This window comes from Lampetra planeri, chromosome 22, assembly GCF_965212315.1.
Source record: "Lampetra planeri chromosome 22, kcLamPlan1.2.h2, whole genome shotgun sequence".
Classification (NCBI taxonomy): Eukaryota; Metazoa; Chordata; class Hyperoartia; order Petromyzontiformes; family Petromyzontidae; genus Lampetra; species Lampetra planeri.
The window spans coordinates 6,685,465-6,711,333 of record NC_136128.1 but is presented as its reverse complement, the minus strand read 5'-3'; the positions used below and the strand labels follow the sequence as shown (position 1 = coordinate 6,711,333).

The 25,869-nt window shown below is 48.2% G+C and overlaps 1 protein-coding gene across 5 annotated transcripts in view; it reads left to right on the top strand.

Annotated features, from left to right (window-relative positions):
- Window positions 1-25,869, top strand: part of LOC144724950 (phosphatidylinositol 3,4,5-trisphosphate-dependent Rac exchanger 2 protein-like) — a 210,747-nt gene that overhangs the window by 46,061 nt on the left and 138,817 nt on the right. For 3 of the 5 annotated variants that reach the window (XM_078604290.1, XM_078604289.1, XM_078604288.1), the window contains exons 7-12: window positions 802-963; window positions 6,672-6,805; window positions 9,280-9,428; window positions 11,289-11,459; window positions 14,884-15,028; window positions 16,723-16,823. In XM_078604290.1, coding sequence (XP_078460416.1) covers window positions 802-963; window positions 6,672-6,805; window positions 9,280-9,428; window positions 11,289-11,459; window positions 14,884-15,028; window positions 16,723-16,823 — 862 coding nt within the window. The remainder of the gene's footprint in view (window positions 1-801; window positions 964-6,671; window positions 6,806-9,279; window positions 9,429-11,288; window positions 11,460-14,883; window positions 15,029-16,722; window positions 16,824-25,869) is intronic. The other 2 variants (XM_078604292.1, XM_078604291.1) reach the window with 1 other exon arrangement.

Genomic DNA, 25,869 nt, shown 5'->3' with positions numbered 1-25,869 from the left:
ACGGGTACCCGTTTGCGACCCTGGTGCGGCCGGGTACGGGTAAGGAATCAAAACTCGTTTGCGACCTCTGGGTAGCAGCCACTTTCAAACTGTGAACCGGTGCATTTCTTGCCTCCTGTTCTCCAGCCTTTACAGTGCAGCCTCATCACGGGCTCCTGTGTTGCCAGCGCTGCGATTTCCTCTTAGTTTTTAGCCTTCATAATCGGTACTTTTCCCCACTTTGTGGGCGAATCTGGACAGTGAAATGTGAGCGTGGCAAGACGAGCGGGTGAGGACCCACGTGTGTCCTCCTGAGGTGACAGGTTTGTGTGACGTGTCACTTCCACGCCGCTACGCTTTGCCGGGCGTTGATGGTTAACGCGAGAAGAACCGCGCTCGGCTTGGTGTGTGCGTGTGGTGATGACATCACAATGCTGATGACAACTATGGCAATAATAGTGCGTGTGTGTAGAACTTCTTCCACACCGTACGTAGCCAACCACGCTAACCCGAGGTGCGGGAGAAGGACAAGCCACTAAACACAAAACAATATTTAAATCATGATGATGATCATGATTTTTGAATGTTGACAGTGATGATGACGGACACAGATTGATAATTGCCAGCCATAACGGCGATACTGCCACAGCAGTGGCGCTGACGACGACGATGATGATGACCTTGACATTGAACATGATCGTGATGCCGCCTCGGCTTGCGACGACTGCGATGATGACGACGATGACCGTGACGACGATGACCGTGACGACGATGACGTTCTCGACGACGACGACTCGCCGCGGTGTGCCGCGTGCCGCGCAGGAGCTGCTGAAGCGCACGGCGGCGACGCACAGCGACCACGGCGCGGTGGGCGAGGCGCTGTGCAGCATGAAGGCCGTGTGCTCGGCCATCAACGAGACCAAGCGTCGCATGGAGCGGCTCGAGGCCCTGCAGGAGTGGCAGTCGAGCATCGAGGGCTGGGAGGTGAGCGGCGGTGCTGGGCGGACGTCTTGTTGACAAAGAGCTTCGCATAATTGTTTTTTTACCTTTCTATCTGGCAACAAAACTGACACGTGTTTTACAAGGAGTCATGTTTCAATAGACCACAATACCTGCGGTCATAATGCAAACAAAAAACATAACTCTGATTATGTGCACTGTCCTTGAAGTTGATTGGTCCACACCCGATTGGTCCAACCCATGTGAGACTAGGCTCTAAGGAAAGCTGTCTCGGGTGTGGACCAATCAACTTCAAGGACAGTGCATATTATCAGAGTTATGTTTTTTGTTTGCATTATGACCGCAGGTATTGTGGTCTATGTAAACATGACTCCTTGTAAAAAAAGGTGTCAGTTTTGTTGCCAGATAGAAGGGTAAAAAAACAATTATCATATTTTTTACTGGCAAATGAAGTTCCAATGGTGTAAAGAGCTTTGCAGTTCGTGAGGATTTCTCGAGGGTACAAGGAGGATTCGGATTCTGACGCCGTCCGAATTTGCATCCGTGTATGTGTGGTTGAACTTCTTTCACGCAGTATGTAGCCAACCGCGCTCATCGGAGGTGCAGAGGAAGGACAGAGAACTAAAGGCTGTTTGTGCAGCCTAAACGGGAGATCAAGTTTAAGTGTGTACAGTTTGACCCGGGTGAGAACTCAAGAGAGAAGGGGTCGTCTCATTCGCAAGAGTGACATGGGTCTCTCAAAGTGAGAAGCGGAAACGTAAAAGCTGAGAATAACAATGAGCCAAATAGAGTTGGAGCAAAAACAGCCGTGTTCCAGAAGAAATTGCAAAACGGCGCAGAAACATAAATACATATTTAAGAAAATAACATTTCCCGTCACGAACGTTGGCCCAGCAAATTACTTTAAAAAAAACCGTTCACAGTAGACCGTAGTTATAGAAACCTCTAAATTGATTTGGGATAATTCCTGGTTTCATTGTGTAAACAAGACAAGGGACGCGCATGTAATGCACAACTTGCAAGGGAAGTTACCGAACGTTAATCGACAGACCTTTGAGACACCGCGCACATTCTGAGAGAAAACAGGCCTTCGTCGCCCGTCGCTAGACAACGCGCCGGGGCCCGGCGGCTACACGTCCCGACTAAACGCCACGAGCAGATGCAGCGCGTGCGACGCATCTGCGTTTGCGCCGCGTGTCCTCGCGTGCAAGGCTCGCCGCATTAACGTTGAGCTCGCGGGCGCGCCAGCTGGTTGTGACTGCGGCTCGTTTGTTACCACTGGGGGTGTGATGGACGCGGGGGTGTGACGGACGTGGGCTGGTGGGGGGGGGGCCCTTGCTTTGTACCCCTTCCCGTCAGCTCTCGCGAGCTCTCGGTGTCGCTCGCAGCCAAGACAGTCGGGGGAGGGGAGGGCCTGGTGGTGGTGGTGGTGGTGGAGGGGGGTCTTTGGCACGACGGCGTTCTTGGCGATCCCGCGCGCGGGCTGTGGTTTGCAGGCGGGGAAGGCTGCGAAGAACACTTCCGCTCGCTGGGCCGTCTTTGTTGCTCTCGTCAATAGTTGCCGTTGCAAAACGGACCGCCAAAATGTTTAATCTTGACGGCCTCGAGTGGCGGCGGCGGCGGTGGTGGTGGCGGTGGTGGTGGCGGCGGTGGTGGCGGTGGTGGTGGTGGCGGTGGCGGTGGCGGTGGTGGTGGTGGTTGCGGCGCGAGGCATCGGCTAGCCGGGCAAACGTTGATGGCCGCAATCCGCTCACGGGGGACCCGCCAACGTCCATGAAAGACAGAGAGAGAGAGAGGGGCGCATGAAATATCAGATACATTTGAGAACTGGCAATATGTGCCAAGCGAATTAACCTGGAAAACAGCTTAATCTCTCTGATCTCTACCTTGTCTGCATGGACAATGACAAAAGTCGCACATGCTGTGTAGGTCGTGGTGCATGTGAATAAGCTGTGAACACGGTCAAATTAAGACATTTCGATTTAATTGTTCAACTTGGATTTTTTTTTGGCCCGGAGCTTGAAGCAGTGCTGTCTTTCCATCCCTGGCTCTGCGCCAGTCATGTAAATTCCACATTCCTACGGCAAGCGGTGGTTCTCTTTAGAGGGTATTCACTTTTGGCCTCTGTGGAAGTAGAATTTGGATAGGCCGCAGAGAGGTTGGCCTAAATTTAATGTCATAGTTTATTGAAGTTTAGAGTGTGGGTATTCCCACCACTTCCGAGACGTCTAGCCATTGTGGAAGAGTAGGCCAAACGCATTACAGAGGGGCTCTCTAGAGCTCCCTCCAGCGGTGGCTCTTCCGCCAGCGGTGGTGTGAGCAGAAACATTGCAGGGCTGCACCTTTAACGTGTTTAATCTTTTTTTTTACAATAAAGGGAACGGTTATAGTTACTGCAGGGTACTATTATGTAATGACTGTTGCATGACGTAACTATTGTCGCGTTAATGAGAAAACGTACAGAACGACCAACGTGCACCCTGCAGACATTTGAGAGAAAAGAGAAGTTTAATTCCGCTAAGTGGAATAAGTTATTCCCCCCCCCCCCACAACCTTCAATATGATTTACCAGAAAACTGGTTCGGGAAACCAAAAACCTCACAAGAATGCGCCATGCATCTGGAGAGGAACCAAACCGTGCTTCCTTGATGCCAGTGGCGGCAGGCACGTGAAAAACATTCTCTGCGGTACGGAACAGGAACCCGGTGTGGTTTTGGAACTCGGCGTGTTCCGTTGGCAGTTTAAATCGTTACAAAAACTCGTCGCCAGCACTGCAACTGATCACGGTTTTTTATTGTTTCCCGAGAGTTAAAGGCCCTCTGTGCGCGACCTCGTGATTGGTCGAGCCTCCACTCAGCCGTTTGGCACATTTGGTGCAATAATCTTACCATCTTCTTGGTTCTTTCGGTAAAGTCACGTAGAAGGGAAATAATAAAATAAAATAAATAAAACAATAAAATAATTAAATTTCGATTTAAAGCTTTCGTGACTGCAGGGATTCATCTTCTTGGTTCTTTCGGTAAAGTCACGTAGAAGGGAAATAAAAAAATAAAAAAAATAAAACATAATAAAATAATTAAATTTCGATTTAAAGCTTTCGTGACTGCAGGGATTCATCTTCTTGGTTCTTTCGGTAAAGTCACGTAGAAGGGAAATAATAAAATAATAAAAAATTTACATAATAAAATGCTATTTTTTTATTTTTTTTATTTCCCTTCTACGTGACTTTATCGAAAGAACCAAGAAGATGAATCCCTGCAGTCATGAGAGCTTTACATCGTAATTTAATCTATCTAACCATGTCAAGTATTTTGAAAATCTCACAATTCCAGTTTAATTGCCACCATGCAGAAGCACATTCGATTTGTATATTAATCTCAGAATCTTTTCAAACAAATCGGAAATAGGCAGTGAGTTGTGTGTTCCCGTGTTTGTTTTCTTGAATCCTCTTCAAGCCCATCACAAGCCTCGCAAATGTCCAACATTGCCCGACATACAATAAGCCCCCACAACTGTTCTCAACCATTGGTCATCTTCTGGCAATTCACAAAGCGGCCCTCTAGCAGCAGTGTGTGCGTGGGTGGGTGGGTGCGGGTGGGTGCGGGTGGGGGCAAAGGCTTTCCAGTACACTGGTCTACAGTTCAATGCCGCAGTGTGTGTGCCTGCTGTCTGATGCAGCCCCAAGAGCAGTCCTGTTGTGTGCTATTTGCGTGGCCATTCTCTCACGCCTGCTTGCGTGTGACGTATAAGGGCCCAGGCGGCTATACACTTTAAAGAGCACCATCAATTTCTCCACACCTGGATACGTACAGGATATCGAATTAAAGCTATCAGAAAAACCGTCAGACTTGCCGACTAGAGGAAAAAAGGTGCACTAAATAGACAATTTGCATACGCACTAAGGTCCCCCGTATAGCCTAAACTGACTGTTAGGGCAAGTGCTGTTAGCGGGCACCTATGAAGGCCGGCACGGCACGCGAGGGGGTGGGTAACCAACACCACGCCCGGCCGCCTTTGTCTCCCCAGTGGCGATGTTTACACACCGCACCGTGGACTCATTTGAGGCCGAGTCGACCTAGGGGAGGCCCAGGACTGGTTCAGATAACCATCGCTGGTGTTGGCCGTGAGTGGGAATCGAACTCGTGTCGCCAGGTTCGTAGTGCAGCGCGTTAACCGCTACACTACCCCACTCCCCACACACACACTGACACACACTGACACACAGAGACACACACAGACACACACACACAGAAACACGTACGTTGTCGGCAAAACAAGTTCCCTGAGCGATTATTCTTCGTCACCACCGATGTAATGCTCATACCTGAGAATTAAGTTCAAGTTTATTTTGTTTAACCAGGTGACAACTCAAGAAACCAGGAAAGTCTCATTTGCAAGAGAGACGTGTTTAAATTCCCCGGCATGGCTAACATCAGTGCGAGTGCTATCCGACTTGACCATGGGGACACGCCTCCCTTTCACAAGCCCGCACTGATCGGCGTGGTGAAGTATGGTCAAACGTGGAGGGGGTAGGAGGGGCGGGAATTCATCCAGCAATACATTGACAAAAAGGACTTTAAGTTTATTTCAGGCGAATGCATCGCACAGACATGTAAAGCAGCGCCAGCAACACCATGTATGTGTGAATGTTGAACTTATTTCGCAACCATACGTAGCCAACCGCGGTAATCGTGCTAATCTGAAGTGCTGGCCAGACTGCACTTAAAACAAAACATTTTTAAATGGCCCACTGAGCTTTATAGCTCCACGCAAACTGGCTTATTGTGTGGATATTTATAGCAGCCAAATACTCTAAACGCACATTGATTCTAAATGTGGAGGGAAAAACTGGAAGACCCGGAGAAAAATCCACGCGACCACGGGAAGAACCCACGACCACCTGCATACCAGGCGAGGTAGTGAACATCCCGACACCCCGACACCCTCCATGATGCTGCCCCCTCACGTATACACGACCACCCATTCCTCTGCCCACGTGTTCCAACAAGAGTACTGCCGTCTTCAGAGTCTGTCTCTCGAATGCTGCTGATGTTGACCGCTCGCGAAAGGAGGGGGGGGGTATGGTCGTAGTTGTTGGCTGCATGTCAACCGTAAAGCAGGTTTAGCCAAGCCTCGGATGACACGCACATTCCTGCGCGCGTGGCATCTCTCCTCCTGATAATTGTTTTTTTACCCTTCTATCTGGCAACAAAACTGACACCTTTTTTACAAGGAGTCATGTTTGCATAGACCACAATACCTGCAGCCTGGCAAATGAGGTTCCAAATTTACTGGCAAATGAGGTTCCAATGGTGTGAATGCTTACCCTGAGCTCTCATACTCTGATGGTGCATTGTCTTTGAGTTGTGCGCCTTTTGGCGTCATCTTGGTCCAATCCATGTGAGACTAGGCTCTAAGGAAAGCTGTCTCGGGTGTGGACCAATTAACTTCAAGGACAGTGCATATATTATCAGAGTTATGTTTTTTGTTTGCTTTATGGCTGCAGGTATTGTGGTCTATGCAAACATGACTCCTTGTAAAAAAGGTGTCAGTTTTGTTGCCAGATACAAGGGTAAAAAAACAATTATCATATTTTTTACTGGCAAATGAGGTTCCGATGGTGTAAATCTCTCCTCCTTATGCGGGGACCGCGCGTTCTGCGCACACGCGCCTGCCCCGTCTCTCGAAACGAAACCCGCTGCTTGTGTGTGTTTTTTTTGTGGTATCCGCAGGGTTCCAGCATCACCGACACCTGCACGGAAATGCTGAAGCAGGGCTCCCTGCTCAAGATCTCGGCCGGCAACATTCAGGAGCGCGTCTTCTTCCTCTTCGACAACCTCCTCGTCTACTGCAAGCGCAAGTCCCGGTGAGCCTGGCCCCACCGCCACCGCCGCTTGTCCCCTCGACTCAAACCCGACGGCCGCTTTGCATTCTGGCCTCGGCATCGCGTCCTTGACGTGCTGCGCTGGTGTGGTTTAGTTCGTTTAACCCACACAATGTGTTTCCTATTTGGCTGCTGTGTAATTTGTGTGTGTGTAAGCGTGGGCCTGCGTGTGTGTACATGGGCAGCATGTAGACGCATCTATTGAGCTGGTTGTTTTTTTTATTTGCTTCATCACTGTGCTTTAAAAATAAACGTGTTTTAGCTTTTGTTATTTTGGTAACCTAAGTCACATTTGCAAAGATATAATCCTACCCTGGAGTTCTTCACCCGGTTAGGCAAGATAGACTTTACATCAAAAGCAAGCAGTGTCTGAAACTGTTAGGCATCTCCCCTAGGTTTACTCGGCATGAAATGAGCACCTGGTGGTGTGTAAAGATTGGTGCTGGAGAGACCACAGCAGCCTGCTGTGGTGTTGGACCACACCACCTGCTTTCAGAGCCCTCGCCCCTATTGTCTCAAAGGTTAAATAGGGATTTTTTTTTGCTTTGTTTGTGTTTGTGTGCATGTGTGTACATAATCAAGGGGGGGGGGGGAGCGGTGGCATAGTGGTCGGCGCACTTTGTTACGAACCCGGCGACCTGAGTTCCATTCCCGCTTGCGGCCAATTATACCAGTTGCGATGATCTGAACCAGTCCCGGGCCTCCCCGAGATCGACTCGGCCTCAAATGAGCACCTGGTGTGGTGTGTAAACATTGCCACTCGGGAAACCAAAGGTGGTCGGGCATGGTGCCGGCCACCTAACCCTCTTGTGTAGTACCATGCCGGCCTTCATAGGTGCTCGCAAACAGCACTTGCCCCAACAGTCTTAGTACACAGTCATGCTTTAAAGGTGGTCGAGGTTTCAGACTTTAAGCACAGATGAGCGATGTAAAAGTCCAGGTATGTACTCCTTTCTTGTCAATTTTATATAGTTGCAGAGCAATGAGGAATTACATAATCATTGTTTATTTTAATCGCTCTTCCAATGAGTGCCAACAATTTTCTGTTCCTGTTTTTAAATCTCTGATGGAAACACGTGCGGGTTTAGCGGGAGTTTGGGCAAGGGCTAAAATGTGTAACGAGCGTTGTTTTGCACACATTGGGAGAGAGAGAGAGAGAGAAAAAAGACTTGTCCGGGCAAGTCGAACGTAAACACTGTAAAGTTTTATGCCATATAATATTACGCGTTATACAGCGGCACCGTTAAATCGTTCCAGAGGTGGTCACAAAGTGCAAACATTATGGGTGCGTGTGAGCCTCCCCCCGTCTCGCCTTGTACTTAGGGTGCTCCCAGTAAAGGCGGGTGGTGGTAGGGAGGGTCCGGGTGTTTGGAAGTTGACCACGGTTCTGTGGGGCTGTGTGCCTCTCTGTTTCGCTGCCTGCGTTTCACCACGTAAGCGAGTTATTGACGGCAGCGGTAACAAAACAAATGTAAGGCCCCGGTTCTTCATCACATGACGACTTTATTAATTGGCTGTGTCGGGTAGAGGAGGGTGTACGACACGCATTTTAACTTCTTGCGTGACCTCACCCCAAAAAAAATCTATTATGAAGCAAGTAAGCACGTTTAATTTAAAAAAAGCGCAACTTTTACGGGCCATGTTAATACACGAGTACACGATGTTCATTCGCTGTGAGCTCTGTTGTTCAACGGTTCAGTCTTACTCCACAACTGGATTGACGTCTTGCGCAATAAATCCCAGGGCCATGCAGTGGCAGCGAGCTGCAGTTTCATGGGCTGCCTACGGCGGAGCTGCGAGGTCCAAATCGGAGAACGACACGTCCACCTCACTCTCCGCGCGTCTCCGTCTGTCTCCCCGTGTGTGTGCGCAGCCCTCTCTGTGTCCTCTGGCTGGGTCTGTCGCTCAGATTGTTTCCCGCAGTCTCGCCGTGTCGCTCTCTGCCGCGCTCCGTTTATGCCTTTGTGTCAGCCTCTCTTTGTTTCTGTCTGTCTGTCTGTCTCTTCACGTCTCACCACGTTTCCGTGTCTTTCTTCTAAGTCTTATGTGCGCGTGTGTCTCTCTATCGCTCGGTATGTCTGCATCCATGTTTGTCTGTCTGTGTCCGTGTGTGGGGAGCGGTGGTGCAGCGGTCAGCGCGCTGCTCTACGAACCCCGCGACCCGAGTTCGATTCCCGCTCACGGCCAACACCAGTGACGATTATCTGAACTGGTCCTGGGCCTTCCCCTAGGTCGACTCAGCCTCAAATGAGTACCCGGTGCGATGTGCAGTAAACATCGCCACTGGGGAGCGGGGGGGGGGGGGGGGGGACAAAGGCGGCCGGGCTTGCTGCTGTCCACCTCACCCCCTCGTGCGCCGTACCGGCGGCCTTCATGGGTGTTCGCTAAGTTGCACTTGCCCCAATGGTCTGTCGAGGCTACTCGGTGAACCTTTGCCTTTGTCTCGGCGCGTGCAGCGTGGTGTCGGGGAAGGGCCGTCGCAAGAGCAGCACTCCGGCTCGCCGCCCGTCCCTCATCAGCAACTCGGGGGCGGACGCGTTGTACGTCTTCCGAGGGCGCATCAACACCGAGGTCATGGAGGTGGAGAACATGGAGGACGGCACAGGTGCGGCCTGCGTGCGGGATGGCGGCTCCATCGCGCGACGCCGCAGCGACGCTGGCTGCAGAAATACCACGCTGAGCATTGTGCAATTCGTGTTCAAACATCGAAGTTGCTGCGAGGATTATGTGGCGCTCGTGCTGTTCTTGTAGCGCCAAAGGCTGTCGCGGAGGTGCGGCGGCGTTTTGCTTCTCCCGAATTCTTCCCCCCATCTGTTTCCTCGCTCTTTTTACAGAGTTCTGTGTTGTTGAACCTTCAATTCGGCAGTCCCCCAGACGGACGGGGGACCGTCTGTCGGTCACAGCGTGCTCGCATTCGTACGCTCCGTCCAGTTGCTTTCGGGGGGGTCTACACGGCCGTGCCCATTGTTCCGACATCTGCGCGACGGGGGGTCCCCCTGTCCCATTGGTGCCACGACGTGATCCGTACGGCGTCTCGCGACTGCGAGCGCATTTGGGAGCCGTGAATTACAAATTGGCATTGCTTGGTACCCATCCCACGAGTCCTTCCTACTCCACGTTCATTAGCGTTGTCCGTCCGTGTGCCTGTGCCCGTGCCTGTGCCCGTTTTGCAAAGCCACGGATGACGACGGTGTCGTTGTGTGCGCGTCTGTCCGTGCTGCGGTGAATGCAGCCGTTTCCTCTTCCTTGTGGCAGTCCCAGTCAGCCGCCTGATGTTCTCAGCACTTCTGCAATTATACCCCGTGTCTTCACCCGAATGAGAATCCCGCAAAAACCCGACCAGTACACATTGCAATCTGAACCGGGGGAGCGAAAAAAAACTGTCCCCTCTCGTTTCTCGTTAATGCTCTTGTAAGGCCTGATCGTAAACCTGACTGCATCATTAGTATTGCGCATATTTGCACTTGCGGGAGTGCACACCCCCAGGGTAACGTCAATTGTTCCTCATAGCGTGGGTGGCACCTCTGTGTCCCACGTCGCCAAAACCTCGCGAGCTGCAAATACGGGAATTCAAATTTGGTGTGAGCAAACTGCAATGGAGCAGTAGCTCTGTAAGTTTCCTTTCAGTTGTTAAGTTACATGTTTGTTTTTTTAAAATTTAAATATAAAAAAATCATATATCACGACGTTTCGATCGCAACACAAAGCGGTCGTCCTCAGGCTGGAAAAAAAAATAGTTTGATTGCACCGTGCAGTCCATTGCAGTACGGTTGCATGCCGTTGCACCCAATCGAGTCTGCCTCTACATTTGGCGATCTTCATTTACGTGACATGTAGGCACTTTTATGTATTTATGATTTTATCGGTGGTGATATGTGTGTTATATGTATATATGTGTATTGTTACTTACAGTAAGCGTCTGTGTATGTGTGCGGGTGCTTGATAATGCTTGTGTGCATGTACGTGTGTGTGATTATTTTTCTAATTTTCCATACTTACACCATCCTTTGCACTCCGCTGCATTAGTGTTCCACCTCGGACAATGGTTCGCGATCGATGTTGTGTAATCCAGTGCAGGGCAATGCAATCGCATCCCACTAATTGCACACCAGCGTTGCGTAGTGCATGTAAGCTTTTAGCAGCGTGGAGCCCAATTCACACGCCGGACGATGTTCGATTTTTGGCAAGAAACGTGACGATTGCCGACCATCCCCATCGCCGACAATGCGTCAGATCACCAAGCCGGAGCTTCGTCCATTTGGTGAGATGTTGAATCTGGGCTTAGATGCCGCTCGGTATTACAGAACGTACGGTAAAATAACACCCGTGTGTGTGTGCATGCGCGTGTGTGTGCGTGTGTGTGCGTGCGTGTGTGTGTGCGTGTGCGTGTGCGTGTGCGCGTGTGCGTGTGCGCGTGTGCGCGTGTGTGCGCGTGTGTGCGCTGGGCTGTTCTTGGCACCCGTAGCCGACTTCCACAGCAGTGGGCACACGGTGAGCAACGGCTGGAAGATCCACAACACGGCCAAGAACAAATGGTTCGTGTGCATGGCCAAGAGTCCCGAGGAGAAGCAGGAGTGGCTGGACGCGATACTGCTGGAGCGCGAGTGCCGCAAGAGTGAGTGTCGTCGTCACCACGGTAACGAGGCAGTTTGGAACGGGGCCCCGGCAAACGCGACTTTGGAAGTCGAGGAGCGCCGGGTGCTTAGCTTCAGCCGGTCGGGGTCCGGAACACTTGCAGTTTTCCCCGCTCGTGAGAAGACAAAAAAACAACAACTGCGGTATTTGCGCCAAACGTCCCAATTAGGCCGCCACTCCAAAAAAAGAGGCTGTGAGACCCACAGAGGTAATTTATTTTGGTAAAGTCACGTAGGTAAAAAATTAAAATTAATAAAAGTAAAATAAAAAAATTTAATAAAAATCACGACGTTTCGGAGGCAACACAGCACAATAGCTGTATCAAGTGATACAGCGAGCGTGCTGTGACGGTTCCACCTGAAGACGGAGGCTTGTGTTGCCTCCGAAACGTCGTGATTTTTATTTTATTTTAATTTTACTTTTATGAATTTAAATTTTTTACCTACGTGACTTTACCGAAAAAAATCTAAGGATATGAATTATTGCAGTCAGGAAAGCTTCAAATCTAGAAGTCATTTATTTTATTTTATTGTTTTGTTGAGCTCCAGAACTATGTTCCAGTGGCTGCTTAATTTCAGCCGGAAAAGTCCGGAAGGCTCTTCCGAGAACGATTTGGCACGTCACATACAATCCCGCCTCCAACCATTCTTATTTATTTTCATGAATCGTTACATAAGATTACGAGAACATAAGGTACAGGAATTCTAAGATAGTTATGAGTAGGCATGCCTTGTACTCGGGCTAGGCTAATACCTTGCGTCGATAAAACCTACACCCCAAACCAAGCCAGCCTAGGAATGTTCTGCAAAATATCGAGTTGTGAAATAACGCCCTACTTACTATCGAATGGTTCCCAGTGATTATTGATTAATTTACAGATAGGATGCGTGAAGTTCACTCCCCTCTTACTCATGGATAAGAGGAGCTCCGACTGTACCTTAGTTTGACTGTACTGAGCCTACTGTTCTTGCGCTACTGTAATTAAAGGTTACCTTCATAATCAACGTTTTTGGGTTTAGATCGCGTTATTTATAAATGTGTCGCAACCCTCCACCACCCGACACGGCCAATCAGTAAAAAAGTGTCACGTTGACAAAAGACAAATAGTTCACTGCTTTAGCCCACCGGTGTGTTGAAGCGTGAAACCACAACATCTACAATTTGAGTACGACGTTTCGTTGGTAATTGCATCCAGCATCATCGGGCAATTCGACAGAATTATGAATAATATTGGTCGCGAAAGCCTACGTGGTAAAGGTTACCTTATCACCAGAATTAGCATTTACGTCGTAGGGACTCAAGCGTACCATCATTTTTGTCCAGTCATGCCGTGGGTATGTCTAAGCTACATCTAAAGCAGTTGGGGATGGCTGGACACCCACGTCACCCACAGTGATTGGTTGTCGAAGGGGGACCTGAGCTCTTATCGCACGACGTGCTGTGCAAGACAAATCCCACCCTCTGCAGTGGTGGTACACGTGGGTAAATCCTATGGTGGGAAAGTTGTGCTTTTTAGGTCATGGCTAGTTGAGTAAATTATCTCGAAATCCCCCGGGTGGTGTGTAAATTTAGCTCTGTGGCACACTAAGAACTGCCTCGCGTGCGTTGAAATGTACAAGAATCATGTTTTGGGCTGTGCTCAAAAATCAACTCTGGAATATCCGTAGCACAATTTGTTTCACTTACTTTTATGTGGCAGCAGTTGATTGCATTTTTTTTTTTACCAGTTGCTTATAACAGCCTAACCAGTGCTGTGTGTATTATGACATCAACTGTTTTATGGAATATTCATGCAAATGGAGGAGTTGGAAAACCAAATTTGCAATTTAATGTCTCTGATAAATTACAATGGGCCATACTTTGACCTTAGTGGTATAACTGCTGAACTTGTGTGCATTTTAATGAGTCAGTGCTGCTAAGCATGTGTGTTTGAGTGGAGTAGTGCCATAGCATTCAACATTACGATGACTTCCATGTGTAGCAAAAACAACGATTGGTATTTCATTCTTGCGAGAGCCTGCCCTCAATCAATTCAAGCCAAACTTAGTAACTTAAACAATGTGTTAACATTAGCACTGGGAAGACAAAGGCGGCCAGGGGGATGTGGGGGTGGCTAAACTATCTCCGGCATGCGAACCTTCTGGCATCAACAGGACGCTGACAATAAAATAAGAAAATCCACTCATCAAAAAACTAAGTAACGTCATTTCAATGGTTCCCAGTGGTTATTGGTTAGTTTGCTAATTTTTACTTTATTTTTATTTTACCAGGGAAGGCCCACTGAGCTATATAGATATTTTTCAGAAGCGACCTGGCCACAAATGATTGCGTCTTATCATACGGAAATGTTAAATACTTCAAATGCCTGTTTCTAAATGGTGAGGGGAAAAAAAGGAGGACCCGGAGAGAAATCCACGCGACCACGGGGAGAACATGCAAACTCCAATTATACAGGCATCAGGGTTTAGATCGAGCCCACGACCTCCTGTATACCAGGCGAGGTATTTAACATATCACCACGGCGGTGCCTCTAACAAATAAGGATATGTGAAGTTCACTCCTCACTCTGTCATGGATAATAGCAGCTGTACTGCCACCTTTGTATTATACCCAGAGGTCACTCGCGATTGTGCTGAAAAGCCAAGGTGTGGTGTGCCTGCCCGAGTAGAGACCGGCGATCCGGGAGCCAAAGTTGATGCCGCTGGTGGAAGACAAGGCAGGATGCAAGGCCTTAGTCGAGTTGCTGACCCCGTGACCCGATTTAGTTCGGGGAAAAGCGGGCCGATATCGATTGACTTACGTGTTTGTTTGCAAAGCTCCGACGTGCATCCGGGAGAACGAGAGCAACCGCAGTGCCTGCTGTAGACTAGGGCTGAACGATTAATCGATTTCAAATCGAAATCGCAATTTGAAACAATGCGATTAGCAAATCGCAAAGGCTGCGATTTTTTTTCTTATTGGAATAGTTTCATTTTTTATTATTATAACTTTATTTATTTAACTTAACAATTGTTCTATGTTTGATTGTTCTATTTCAAAATTTTATTTTTTTATAAATACATGTGAGAAGCAATTCATATATTTTAAGTTCTCATCCTTGCATTAGAATATATAGTGCACTTCATATTTTAATGGTATCAAGTGGTAATGCTCCATCACATGTTTTAAATCTATTACACAGTGAACATTGAACTGAAGCTTGACTTAAACATTTTTTTTCGCAAATCAAATCGCAATCGCAATATCTGTCAGAAAAATCGCAATTAGATATTTTCCCCAAATTCTTCAGCCTGTAGACCTCGTCTTGTGCGGGGGCTCTGTCACTGGGCACGATTTCTCCCGGTTGTCTACGACGCTGACGGAGAGAGGAGAGAAGGGGACAGGGAGACGTTTGCGACGGTTGTCCCTGCTCTTCTCCGCTGTAGGCATGAGGCTGGGCATGGAGAGGGACACGTGGATGCTGGTGTCGGAGAAGGGAGAGAAGCTCTACCACATGATGAGCATGCAGGCCGGCCTGGTGCGCGACCGCAAGAAGAAATTCGCCACGGTCCCCAAGTGCTTCCTCGGCAGGTGGGGTCCTGGTGACATCGCTTCGCGTTGCGTTGAACCCCTTCGGTGAGAACTCCGAGTGGCCCGGGTCAAATCGTGTCCCCATTTTTGTGCGCGAGCGGCCCGGTTGCGGAGCTTCTCCGGGTAAAGTCACGTAGAATGGAAATAATAAAATAATAAAAATAAAACATAATAAAATAATTCTCACGACGTATCGGCCACAACGCAAGCAGCCGTCCTCAGGTGAAGAACAGGTCTGTCGGGGAGACAGTGTCTGAATGAAACACCACCAGGCTTGGAGCGTATATTTAAGCTGGGTTGGAGAGGGAAGAAGAGCGCCTTGACAAAATAATTTGCATATCAATAGGAATTTAGCATATTTATGGGAAATGCGTAGGAGGTGGGCGGGGGGTTTCAAAGTCATATTATGCCCGTGCATTATGCAGGATTAGCAGCATCAAAGGGAGGGGATAGGGGGTATCATTAACAAAGGGAAGGAATGTTAATAGTATGTAGCTGCCCAGCTAAAATATACGCTCCAAGCTTGGTGGTGTTTCATTCTTCACCTGTGGACGGCTGCTTGCGTTGTAGCCGAAACGTCGTGAGAATTATTTTATCATGTTTTATTTTTATTATTCTACGTGACTTTACCGAAAGAACCAAGAAGATGAATCCCTGCAGTCACGAAAGCTTTAAATCGAAATATAGTTCTCCGGGTAGTTTAACACGTCGGCTTTCGCGACCAATATCATCCATAATACATTCCTTCCCTTTATTAATGTTACCCCTACCCCTCCCTTTGATGCTGCTAATCCTGCATAATGCACGGGCATAATATGCCTTTAAACCCCCTCGCCAAACCTCCTACGCATTTCACAAGTAGTACTAATCACATATCTGCATTTCCCATAAATATGCTAAATTTATCTTGATATGCAAATTATTTTGTCAAGGAGCCCTTCCCCCCTCCATCCCAGCTTAAATAGACGCTCCAAGCCTGGGGTGTGTCATTCAGACTCTGTCTTCTCGACAGACCTGTTCTCCACCTGAGGACGGCTGCTTGCGTTGTGGCCAAAACGTTGTGAGAATTATTTTATTATGTTTTATTTTTATTATTTCCATTCTACGTGACTTTACCGAAAGAACCAAGAAGATGAATACAGGTTTTATTATGGGTGATCTTGGATGATATCATCCATTTAAGGAGTGTTGGCAACAGTACGCCTTGGTGCTCCGTGCATGCCTCAATAAGTGCTTGTGAACAGCACTTGTCCCCAACATTCCCGTTGAAGGCTACATGAGGAGGTTTTTTCGGTAGAGTCACGTAGGTAAAAAATTATAATTTATAAACATTCTAAACAGCGTGCTTCAGCCGCACCGAACCTCACAAAAATAATATTCAGGGCCTACCTTGGCTCCTCCCACCCTCAACCAGTATATATACAAGGACTGTTTTCTTGGAATTTCTCTCACTTGATACAGCTATCGTGCTGTGACGGTTCCACCTGAAGACGGAAGCTTGTGTTGCCTCCGAAACGTCGTGATTTTTATTTTATTTTTATTTTACTTTTATTAATTACATTTTTTTACCTACGTGACTTTACCAAAAAAAAACAAGAATATGAATCCTTGCACTCACGAAAGCTTCAAATCTATATGAGCAGTGGTTGGGGGGGGATCTACCTGTCTGTCTGTCGCGCGTTTCTTGCACACAGTGAGTTTGTATCGTGGCTCAAGGACGTGGGAGAGATCAGCAAGCGGGAGGAAGGCGTCAACCTGGGCCAGGCCCTGCTGGAGAATGGCATCATACACCACGGTGAGATCCCACACACCTCCATTCTCCATCTCCACATTACGTTTAAAAAAGAAAATTGTATGTTGAACTTCTTTCGTACCGTACATAGCCAACTGTGCTAATAGGCGTTGTGGGGAACGACAACAAACTCAACTAAAAAATCAATCCCAAAGAAATTGGTTTTCAAATCACACCGTTCTGGGTCTCTTCAACAGAAACAGTACTGTTAATTCAATATCGCTTGGTTATGAGATCCAGCAAGCCTGTAGACCCAGAAAATTGAAACCCAGGGGATTCAAACAGGTCCAGAGTTTGCTTGTTTTAAACCATTGAACAAATGCTGCTTGATCACGTTGGTTCCGTAAAGTCAGTCAGCCGATAGACTCAAAAGTATGTTTTATTTCCTTTGCCAATAATAATCCACAGAGATGGTGTACACAGTGAGTCTTGTGTTCGAACACGCAGTTCATTGTGGTACGAATTCACTTTACCAGGACGCCATGCGCCATGCTCATCGCTGCACGGGTATTGTTTGAAGTTGCTGTTTCATTGAACTTTAGAACAAACAAACAAAACGCACAGCTTCATTTAAAATGATGTCTTTTACCATCACTCGGAAACAAAAACAGAGAAACGCTCGAAATCGTTTTGGCCTGACTGGGTGGCCTCAAGGAAAAATATTGTTGTTTAGGGAAAGAAGGTTCTCAAATATTGCGGGAGAGGGTAGGGGTGTGGGTTTGGGTGGTCAGTAGTGATGCCAGGTGACGTGGAGGGAGAGGGGGGGGTGAACACAATGAGACGCATTGAGTGTCTCCGGTGTTTGAAGACCTACGGACGAGCGAAGGTGCAGCACCGCAATTGCCAGCTCGTGCCGCCGCTCGCAGCGGGGCCGCCGCTCGCAGCGGGGCCTCCACTCGAGGCCGCTCTGAAGATTTCTCCTCCGGAGGGTATTTGGCCTACTCTTTCACGTCGCTCACCGGATCTCTTCGAAGACGGTGCGAGAGCACCCACGCCTCATTTAATAAACGTGCACCCGTTGTTTCACCTCCACTGCCATGAGATTGAAGTGGCAACCCTCTGGATTGCGAGTCCCACCCTGCTGACTATTCACACCACGACGGCATCTCCCTCTGCAACAGCATCGGTGCACCGTGGCCCGTTCACGCTGCGCGTGCCTATTACCGCAGGTGACGTCACCGCGTGAATGCATTGATTATTATTGAACAGTGGTCGGTGTGATCCACATCTGTGCCCTCTGTGCGCAAAGCACTTAGGAGACCTTGAGCTGTTTCCATACTTCTGTGAGCTGTGGTGGTGGGGGGGGGGGTGGATGGCACATTGAAGAGTTGAAGATTTCAGTTCTCATCATCATCAGGCGTGGTCAATCCACTGCTGGATGAAGGTTTTTCCGTGCTGTTGCCACCGCTGACAATCGTGGCTTCCAAATCGACGGTGTGGCCGCCGCAAGTACAATCACATTTTACGGAGTCCCACGTCTCCCGAGTCTAAAGTTCCAAGCCTTTAAAAATACTTCTTTGTCGACCATCCCGCTCTGCTGTGGATGAACGTCAGTCTGCAAAATGTAAGGATGACGTCGCCGGTGACTTTGGCTGCGTTTCTTTTCGCCATTCCAACTCTTAAACTTTGAACTTAATTTTTTTTGCCAGGTAAGGCCCCACTGAGCTACGCAGTTCTTTTTTTCAGAAGTGACCAGGCCGCGCATGATAGCTCAACGAAGTGGCTTATCGTGTGGACATTTATCGCAGCCAAATACTCTTACCTCTCCGGTAGGCAGTTTTGTGATCATCAACCAGTTTAAAGCGTAGGCTTTCGCGACCAGTATCATCCATAAGAGGTTTTTTTTGGGTTAGATCGCGTAAATATGTAAATGAGTCGTTAAAACCCGTCACCACCCGACACAGCCAAATAGTAAGGGTTCAAATCTAGAATTAAGAAATAGTAAGGGTTGTCACGTAAACAGAACGTGGCAATTCGTCACTAGTACAGCACACCGGTGTGTTGGAGAGCCAAGCCACGACATTTACAATCTGAGTACGACGTTTCGCCAGTAATTGATGAAGCTATTTGTAATTACTGGCGAAACGTCGTTCTCAAATTGTAAATGTTGTGGCTCTCCAACACACCAGTGTGCTGTACTAGTACACTATACACTACACTATATACTACATTATATACTACACTACACACTAGTGCTGTACTAGTGACGAATTGGCATGTTCTGTTTACGTGACGACCCTTACTAGTTGGCTGTGTCGGGTGGTGGCGGATTTTAACTACACACATTTATAGATTAACGCGATCAAACTCAAAAAAAAATCCCTATGAATCATCAACCACCACGCAGTCAGTGTCAGGTGTCTTCACAATTTGACAGGAAGGAATTGCATTACTTACAAGAACATGTTTGCAATTAAGCTTTGTGACTAACGAATTTTCGGGCTGGGAGCCAAGGGTGGCCAGGGGTATGGAGTGGGGGGGGGAGAGTTACCCCACCCCTAGCAAATCACCCTCCCCTTGCGTCCCAAGCAACCCAGACACAGAGGAACACGGGGCTAATGGGAAGAGAAAGAGCGGCCACCCCCTCCCCCACCACACACAGCCGTCTTGACAGCTGCTTTTGTGAACGAATACGTGTATTTTTTGTGCGATGGCTGAAAGAGGTGACGTTAAAGACAAGTCCAATTCGCTGGTCAACTGCGTTCCGCTTTTGCCCGGACGGAGGGTGAGCCCGATTGCACGCGCTCCGTTCGGCCGGTTTGTGCTCGCAGGGTTGATCCGTTTGCCTTTCCCCCACGTGTTTGGTCTTAGTCGAGGCCAGTGTTTGTAATTAAGTGATTAGGGCCTTCGCTTGTGAGCCACCAAACGCTTCTCCTCGAATTAATAACGCATTGGCCAAGTTTCTTTTGTTGCTTTGATTCAGCGTCATATTGAAATGAGTTTCATATTGCAGGTCCCCTGATTAAACACTTGCACATCTAACCAATTCAATTCAATTGATATTTATTTTCATCAACGGACCGGATTTTACATCGGTTGACACTAAAACGCACGTACACGCATGCACGCCAAAGAATCAATTTTCGCCCGGTTGCACAATTGAGGCAACTGTTGATGACAGAACAAGGGGTCCGATGACCAGTGCCGGATGAAGGCACGGGGGCTTTAGGGGCCTCCGTCAGCTGGAAGGGCCTTCAGAGATGAAGTGAAAAGTGATTTCACTCGTGAATGCTGAATTTTATTTGTTAGCCTTGTGAACATGAATTTTATTTTTCTTCAACTTTTTTTTCCTTTTGATAATATTACTGGGGGCGGGATAGGGGGCTCACAGTGCCCTGTAGCCCAGGGGGCCTACAAAATATTAATCGGCCCTGCCTACGACCGTGATCGTGCACTCCTGGCCACCTTTGCCTTGTGCTTTGCTCTTGGCAGAGTCGATCCTGCGGGAGGCTCCTGCCAGACATACACTCGATGTCGCTGCTGTGTTGAGCTGCGCGTTTACATGAAAGTATGGTCTGGGCGAGCCGCTGAAATCCGGACACATTAATGTCTGGCTCTGTAAACTCTTGCGAAGTGTGTGATTTAGCGAGCACCTATGATAGCCGGCATAGCCCACACCATTCCAGGCTACCTCTGTCTTACCAGTTCTTACGCTTACAAAGCATACCAGGTACTCATTTAAAGCTGAGTCGACCTATGGGAGGCCCAGGACCTGTTCAGATTTTCTCTACTGTTATTCGGCGTGAGCGGTAATCGAACTCGGGTCGCCAGGTTTGTAGCGCAGTTCTTTAACCACTACACTCAGTTCCTCTATACCAGGGGTCGGCAACCTACGGCTCCGGAGCCGCATGCGGCTCTTTGCGGGCTGCTTCTTGACGATATGTACGTATGTACTCAGATGCATTGCGGCTCTTGAAATACTGAATTTTGTACCGAATTGGAAAGAAATGGCTCTTCTTGTTATTTTGGTTGCCGACCCCTGCTCTATACACTTACACACACACATTGTATGAAGCAACACACAAAGACAGAGACCCCCCGTATAGCCTGTAACAGACTGCTGGGGCAAGTGTTGTTAGTGAGCACCTATGAAGGCCGGCACGGCACAGAAAGGGGTGGATAGCTAGCGCCACATCTGACCACCTTTGTCTCCCGAGTGGCGATGTTTACTCATCACTCCAGGTACTCATTTGTGGTTGAGTCGACCTAGGGGAGGCCCAGGACCGGTTCAGATAATCGTCACTAATCTTGCCCGTGAATGGGAATCGAACTCGGGTCGCCGGGTTCGTAGGGCAGCGCGATAACCGCTACACTAAGGCTCCTACAGCAACACAAAGACAAAGATCCCCCGTATACACACACACACATTTGCTCACATCAACACACACTTAGGCACATAAACACACTCGTGTACAGCAACACACTTTTACACACACATACACAAGTGTGCATCAGCACAGACTTGCATGCACAAATACCTGCTCATCAAAGCATGCTTACATGCGGACATGCACACATATGTTCATGTGGTCATTATTTGAAGAAGGGAAGACATAAGGAATTTAATTATGCAAGCAACAGCACTTCCTGGTGCACTCAACCACTCAACACCAAAGTCATCTCTCTCAATCCCTTGGCCGGTGCTCTGAGAAAAATGAATGCAGTCTCACCGGCTGGGTTTTTGTTGCGAGCCATCTGAGGTCTACAAACTCCCCAGCATCAGCTCCAAAGGGAAATGAAGGAAAGAAAAAAATCATTAATGCTAACAGATGCTTCGGCTGCTGCTGCAGCTCTTAAGAGTTTGGCCACATTCTGCCAGATTTGCTGCGTATGCATCATTTAATTAGCCTGATTCCACAAACGTTTTTGCTCCGTGCTTAATTGTTACTCCATTAATGAATTCCTCTTCCGTAATTTTAATTGCTTAATCACAGTTTTTTTTTATGTATAAGGAATTGACCCCGTGTTATTTTCTCGTGCACTGATCACATTTGTTGAGCTTAGTGTCAGTCTGCTGCTGCTGCTGCTAATGTTGTTCCCACCGTGGATGTGTTGATTCGCTACCACCCTGTAAAGTCAATGAATTGTTCGCGATGGACCGCCGTGATTCCTTTCCAAGAATTGATTTTTTTTTTTGGTACCGTTGCCTTTGTGCAGTTTTGTATTTGTGCCATTAGCCCTGAATGTTAGCGTATGCGTGGCTATTGGTTTCCTCTCACACGCACACACGCAGATACTCAAACGGTATGTCGCCACAATGCATAAAATCATTCATTACTATTGACTCTCAGCTCAAGATACGGCCGACAAATTCGCTCATTACAGAACAACTTTTTACAGATTCCTTGAATCGTATCGGGGTCCCGAATTCCTGAATCGCGACAACTCATTGCATAGCAATCAGAATTAAATGGAGCAAACGTTGCCTTCCTGACACACGTCTTGATTATAATCGGCGAGGTTGTTTTTTTGTCTCCCCGGGTCACTGTTTCCCCCCCCCCCCCCCCAGGCCTATTTAAGGAAATGCAAATGCGAAGTTGTTGCAAGCAAGCTCGGGTTGGCTTCGTCATCGCGTTGCCAACGTTATTGCAGCCGCAAAAAAAGTGTCACCGGGTTTAAACCTACTACTCGGGAAGGAACGCTTCAGACGTTGACAGAGTTAACGGTTACAGAGTAAAAAAAAAACAACCGTGGCATTTGCTTAACCTTCCGCTCCGCCGCCCCCCACACACACTCCGGCTCCTCCGCAAAAAGCTGCCCAGGCCCTAACGTTTGACAGCTTCAGAGCCATCGTGTTGCTGCTACTTTAGCCCGTGTTTAAACTTTAAGCACCGCAGCCTAAATAACTGTCCTGAATTATTTAAACTCCTCCCCTTATTCGGGCTCAAGGATTCGCATCTGTCTCCGCGTTTTGGCGTGTCGCGTAAGCAATGCTCAGTCGAGGAAGTGTGTGTCTGCCTTTGCGCTGCTGGTTTGAGGTTAACTCACTTCCCAATGGTTCGAGCCATCTGGGTTCAAAGCTTAGTCATGAATAATGCTGGCACCAATGAAAAATAGCATTCATACTTAAGAGCCCTTAACTGGGTCAACTTGAAATGTAATGGTGGCAGCAGTGCACGGCTGTGATCCAGTGTGTTTGGGGTTTTAATTTTACCAGGTAATGCCCACCGAGCTATACAGCTCTTTTTCAGAAGCGATTTGGCTACACATGATAACTCAATTGAGTGGCCCATCAGGTGGAAATGTATAGCAGCCAAATGCTCTCAGCGCATGTTTCTAAACGTGGAGGGGAAAACCCGAGAAAATCCACGTGACCATGGGGAGAACATGCAAACTCCAAACATACAGCATGCGTCAGGGTCGGGATTGAACCCGCGACCCCCTGCATACCAGGCGAGGTGGTTAACAGCTCCTAGCCACTGTGGTGCCCCAGTGCTCTGGAGGCCGAGGGCTTTGTGGATGCACGTCCGTTTTGTGAAACTCCCAGACCCCCTTGGCCGGTGAGGTGGCTAGAAGATGGCAGTCCAGCAAGTGGTCCCGTCAACCCAAGCTGTGTGGACCTTTGCTATCCTCTCTAATGTACTAGAATAGTTCCACCAACACGGACTCAAAAAGCCCCTCAGCTTTTACACGGGTACAAAATTTATCCTGCCAGATAATAAGCAGAGTGTGTAAGCAGATCTGTCTGTCAGACGCTGTCTCCCCGACAGACCTGGTCTTCACCTGAGGACGGCTGCTTGCATTGTGGCTGAAACGTCGTGAGAATTATTTTATTATGTTTTATTTTTATTATTTATTATTTCCATTCTACGTGACTTTACCGAAAGAACCAAGAAGATGAATCCATGCAGTCACGAAAGCTTTAAATCGAAAAATGTGTAAGCAGAGTTTTACTGTCATGCTGTTTTTAGTGTTCCATGTGGCTGCAAAAATCTAATATTTGATTTTTCAGCAGAATTAGAATTTTGATCGTGAGCTCATATCCCATTTGGATTTGACGCCAACCATCATCATAATACCTTAGGGGTTAATAAAAAAAATAGCATAATCCCGTGAGGGCTGCATAAATTTTAGTTAGAGGTGGTCGACAATGATTTATGTTGTTGTCATTAAGGAGATGCTGGTATCTGCCATGTGAATCTAAACTTTCCACCATTAGATCAGCCAGAACTAGGACTAAAGATTAGCACGTGTTTCTGGGTCGTATTTGTGTCCATCCGCGGGTTGTGCAAATGACCCGACAAGTTTGGAAATACCGTAACGTGAAAATGGCATTCAGGCCAACCGGTCCCGCACATCAACCTGCAAAAAAAAATAACAAAAGCATTGTTGTCTCGTTCGGTCACCGTCGCCGTGAAAACACAGATCTTACCACCAGGGCCAGCGAGGCTCATTGTCTGGCCCATTTGGCTCACCGCCGTCACGCATTGTTTCGGGAAAACCTCCTTCCCGTGCAATCTCGGAGGGGTCGTCCCAGCCACGCACGCACTGCTATTGAGCCTCACCCATTGGCACTACGTTATTTTGCGTCGTAATGGGAAAAATGTAATTACAATTCGCGAGTTGTGTTTAAAAAAAAAACATTTTACGACTCATGAGCAGCGCATGTGTTTGCAGTTTGCGGATGAAGCTCAAGAATGAACACTTTAAACTTGGACCGTTGTGCCGTTACGTAATCCGTTGTGGGTAAAGCCATGTGACAACCTCTACCGCCACTCGTTGCATGATCTCTGCCTGTGTGATATATCTAGATTGGTGGCACAGTTGTTGGCACACTGTGCTATGAAACCCAAGCCACCTTGCCACAACTAACATCCGTGGAGAGTGAAATCTGAACCATTCCTGGAACCCCCCCCCCATCACCACCCCCCGCCGTCACCAACCGGCATTGACCGGCGTGGTGAAGTATGGTCTAGCCACTCGCATGGCCGATATGGCTTGGGGAGATCTTCATCCAGTAGCGGATTAACAACGGGCTGTATGTTGCATTGTAATGTATACAGCATGTATGCAAGTTGAACTAATTCCGCGCACCGTACGTCGGCAACCGCCCTAATCGTCGGTGTGAATCTGTACGCGCCATACAGATGCGTGGCACAGTTGAGAGTGCTTTTCTCACAATGAGGTAGGCTATGGGTTGAAATCCCCAGTTGGTGGTGGACTCAACAGCGTTATCCTTCGAGTAGAAGTTTGTGGGGGAGTCAACATTGGATTTCCTATTGGAGAGTCTCAACCACACGCCAGGGGCATGTGACCTTTCCGCCACTGGCCCAGGGCTGTAAAGGAGCAGATGAGCGCTGCCACGTGCTCATTTTAAGCGGGAAGTCAACCGTCATGCAGTGCTCCCACGGGGGACTGTTTTGATTTAAACTGTGATGTGTAGTGTGCAGATCGTATTACAGCTGTTAAGTAGGGGGGTTGCTGTTCCTGATTCTACTCATAGCGTGAATGTGCGTGCGTGTGTGTGTGTGCATATGTCTAGATTGAAAACTCATTTTTTTAGAACTGATTTTTGTGTTTAGTTTGTTTTCGTTCCACCTGCACCTCCGATTAGCACGGTTGGCTACGTACGTGCGAAAAGACATTCAGCATTTATACATATGTAGTGAGTTCAACTGAGTCGCAGTTGAACTCACCACCAGGCTAGCTACACTAGTTACCACGTGACTGGTGTAGTTAACCACGTGGTGACCACCAGGCTAGCTACACTAGTTACCACGTGACTGGTGTAGTTAACCACGTGGTGACCACCAGGCTAGCTACACTAGTTACCACGTGACTGGTGTAGTTAACCACGTGGTGACCACCAGGTTAGCTACACTAGTTACCACGTGACTGGTGTAGTTAACCACGTGGTGACCACCAGGCTAGCTACACTAGTTACCACGTGACTGGTGTAGTTAACCACGTGGTGACCACCAGGCTAACCACACTAGTTACGACGTGACTGGTGTAGTTAACCACGTGGTCACCACCAGGCTAGCTACACTAGTTACCACGTGACTGGTGTAGTTAACCACGTGGTGACCACCAGGCTAGCTACACTAGT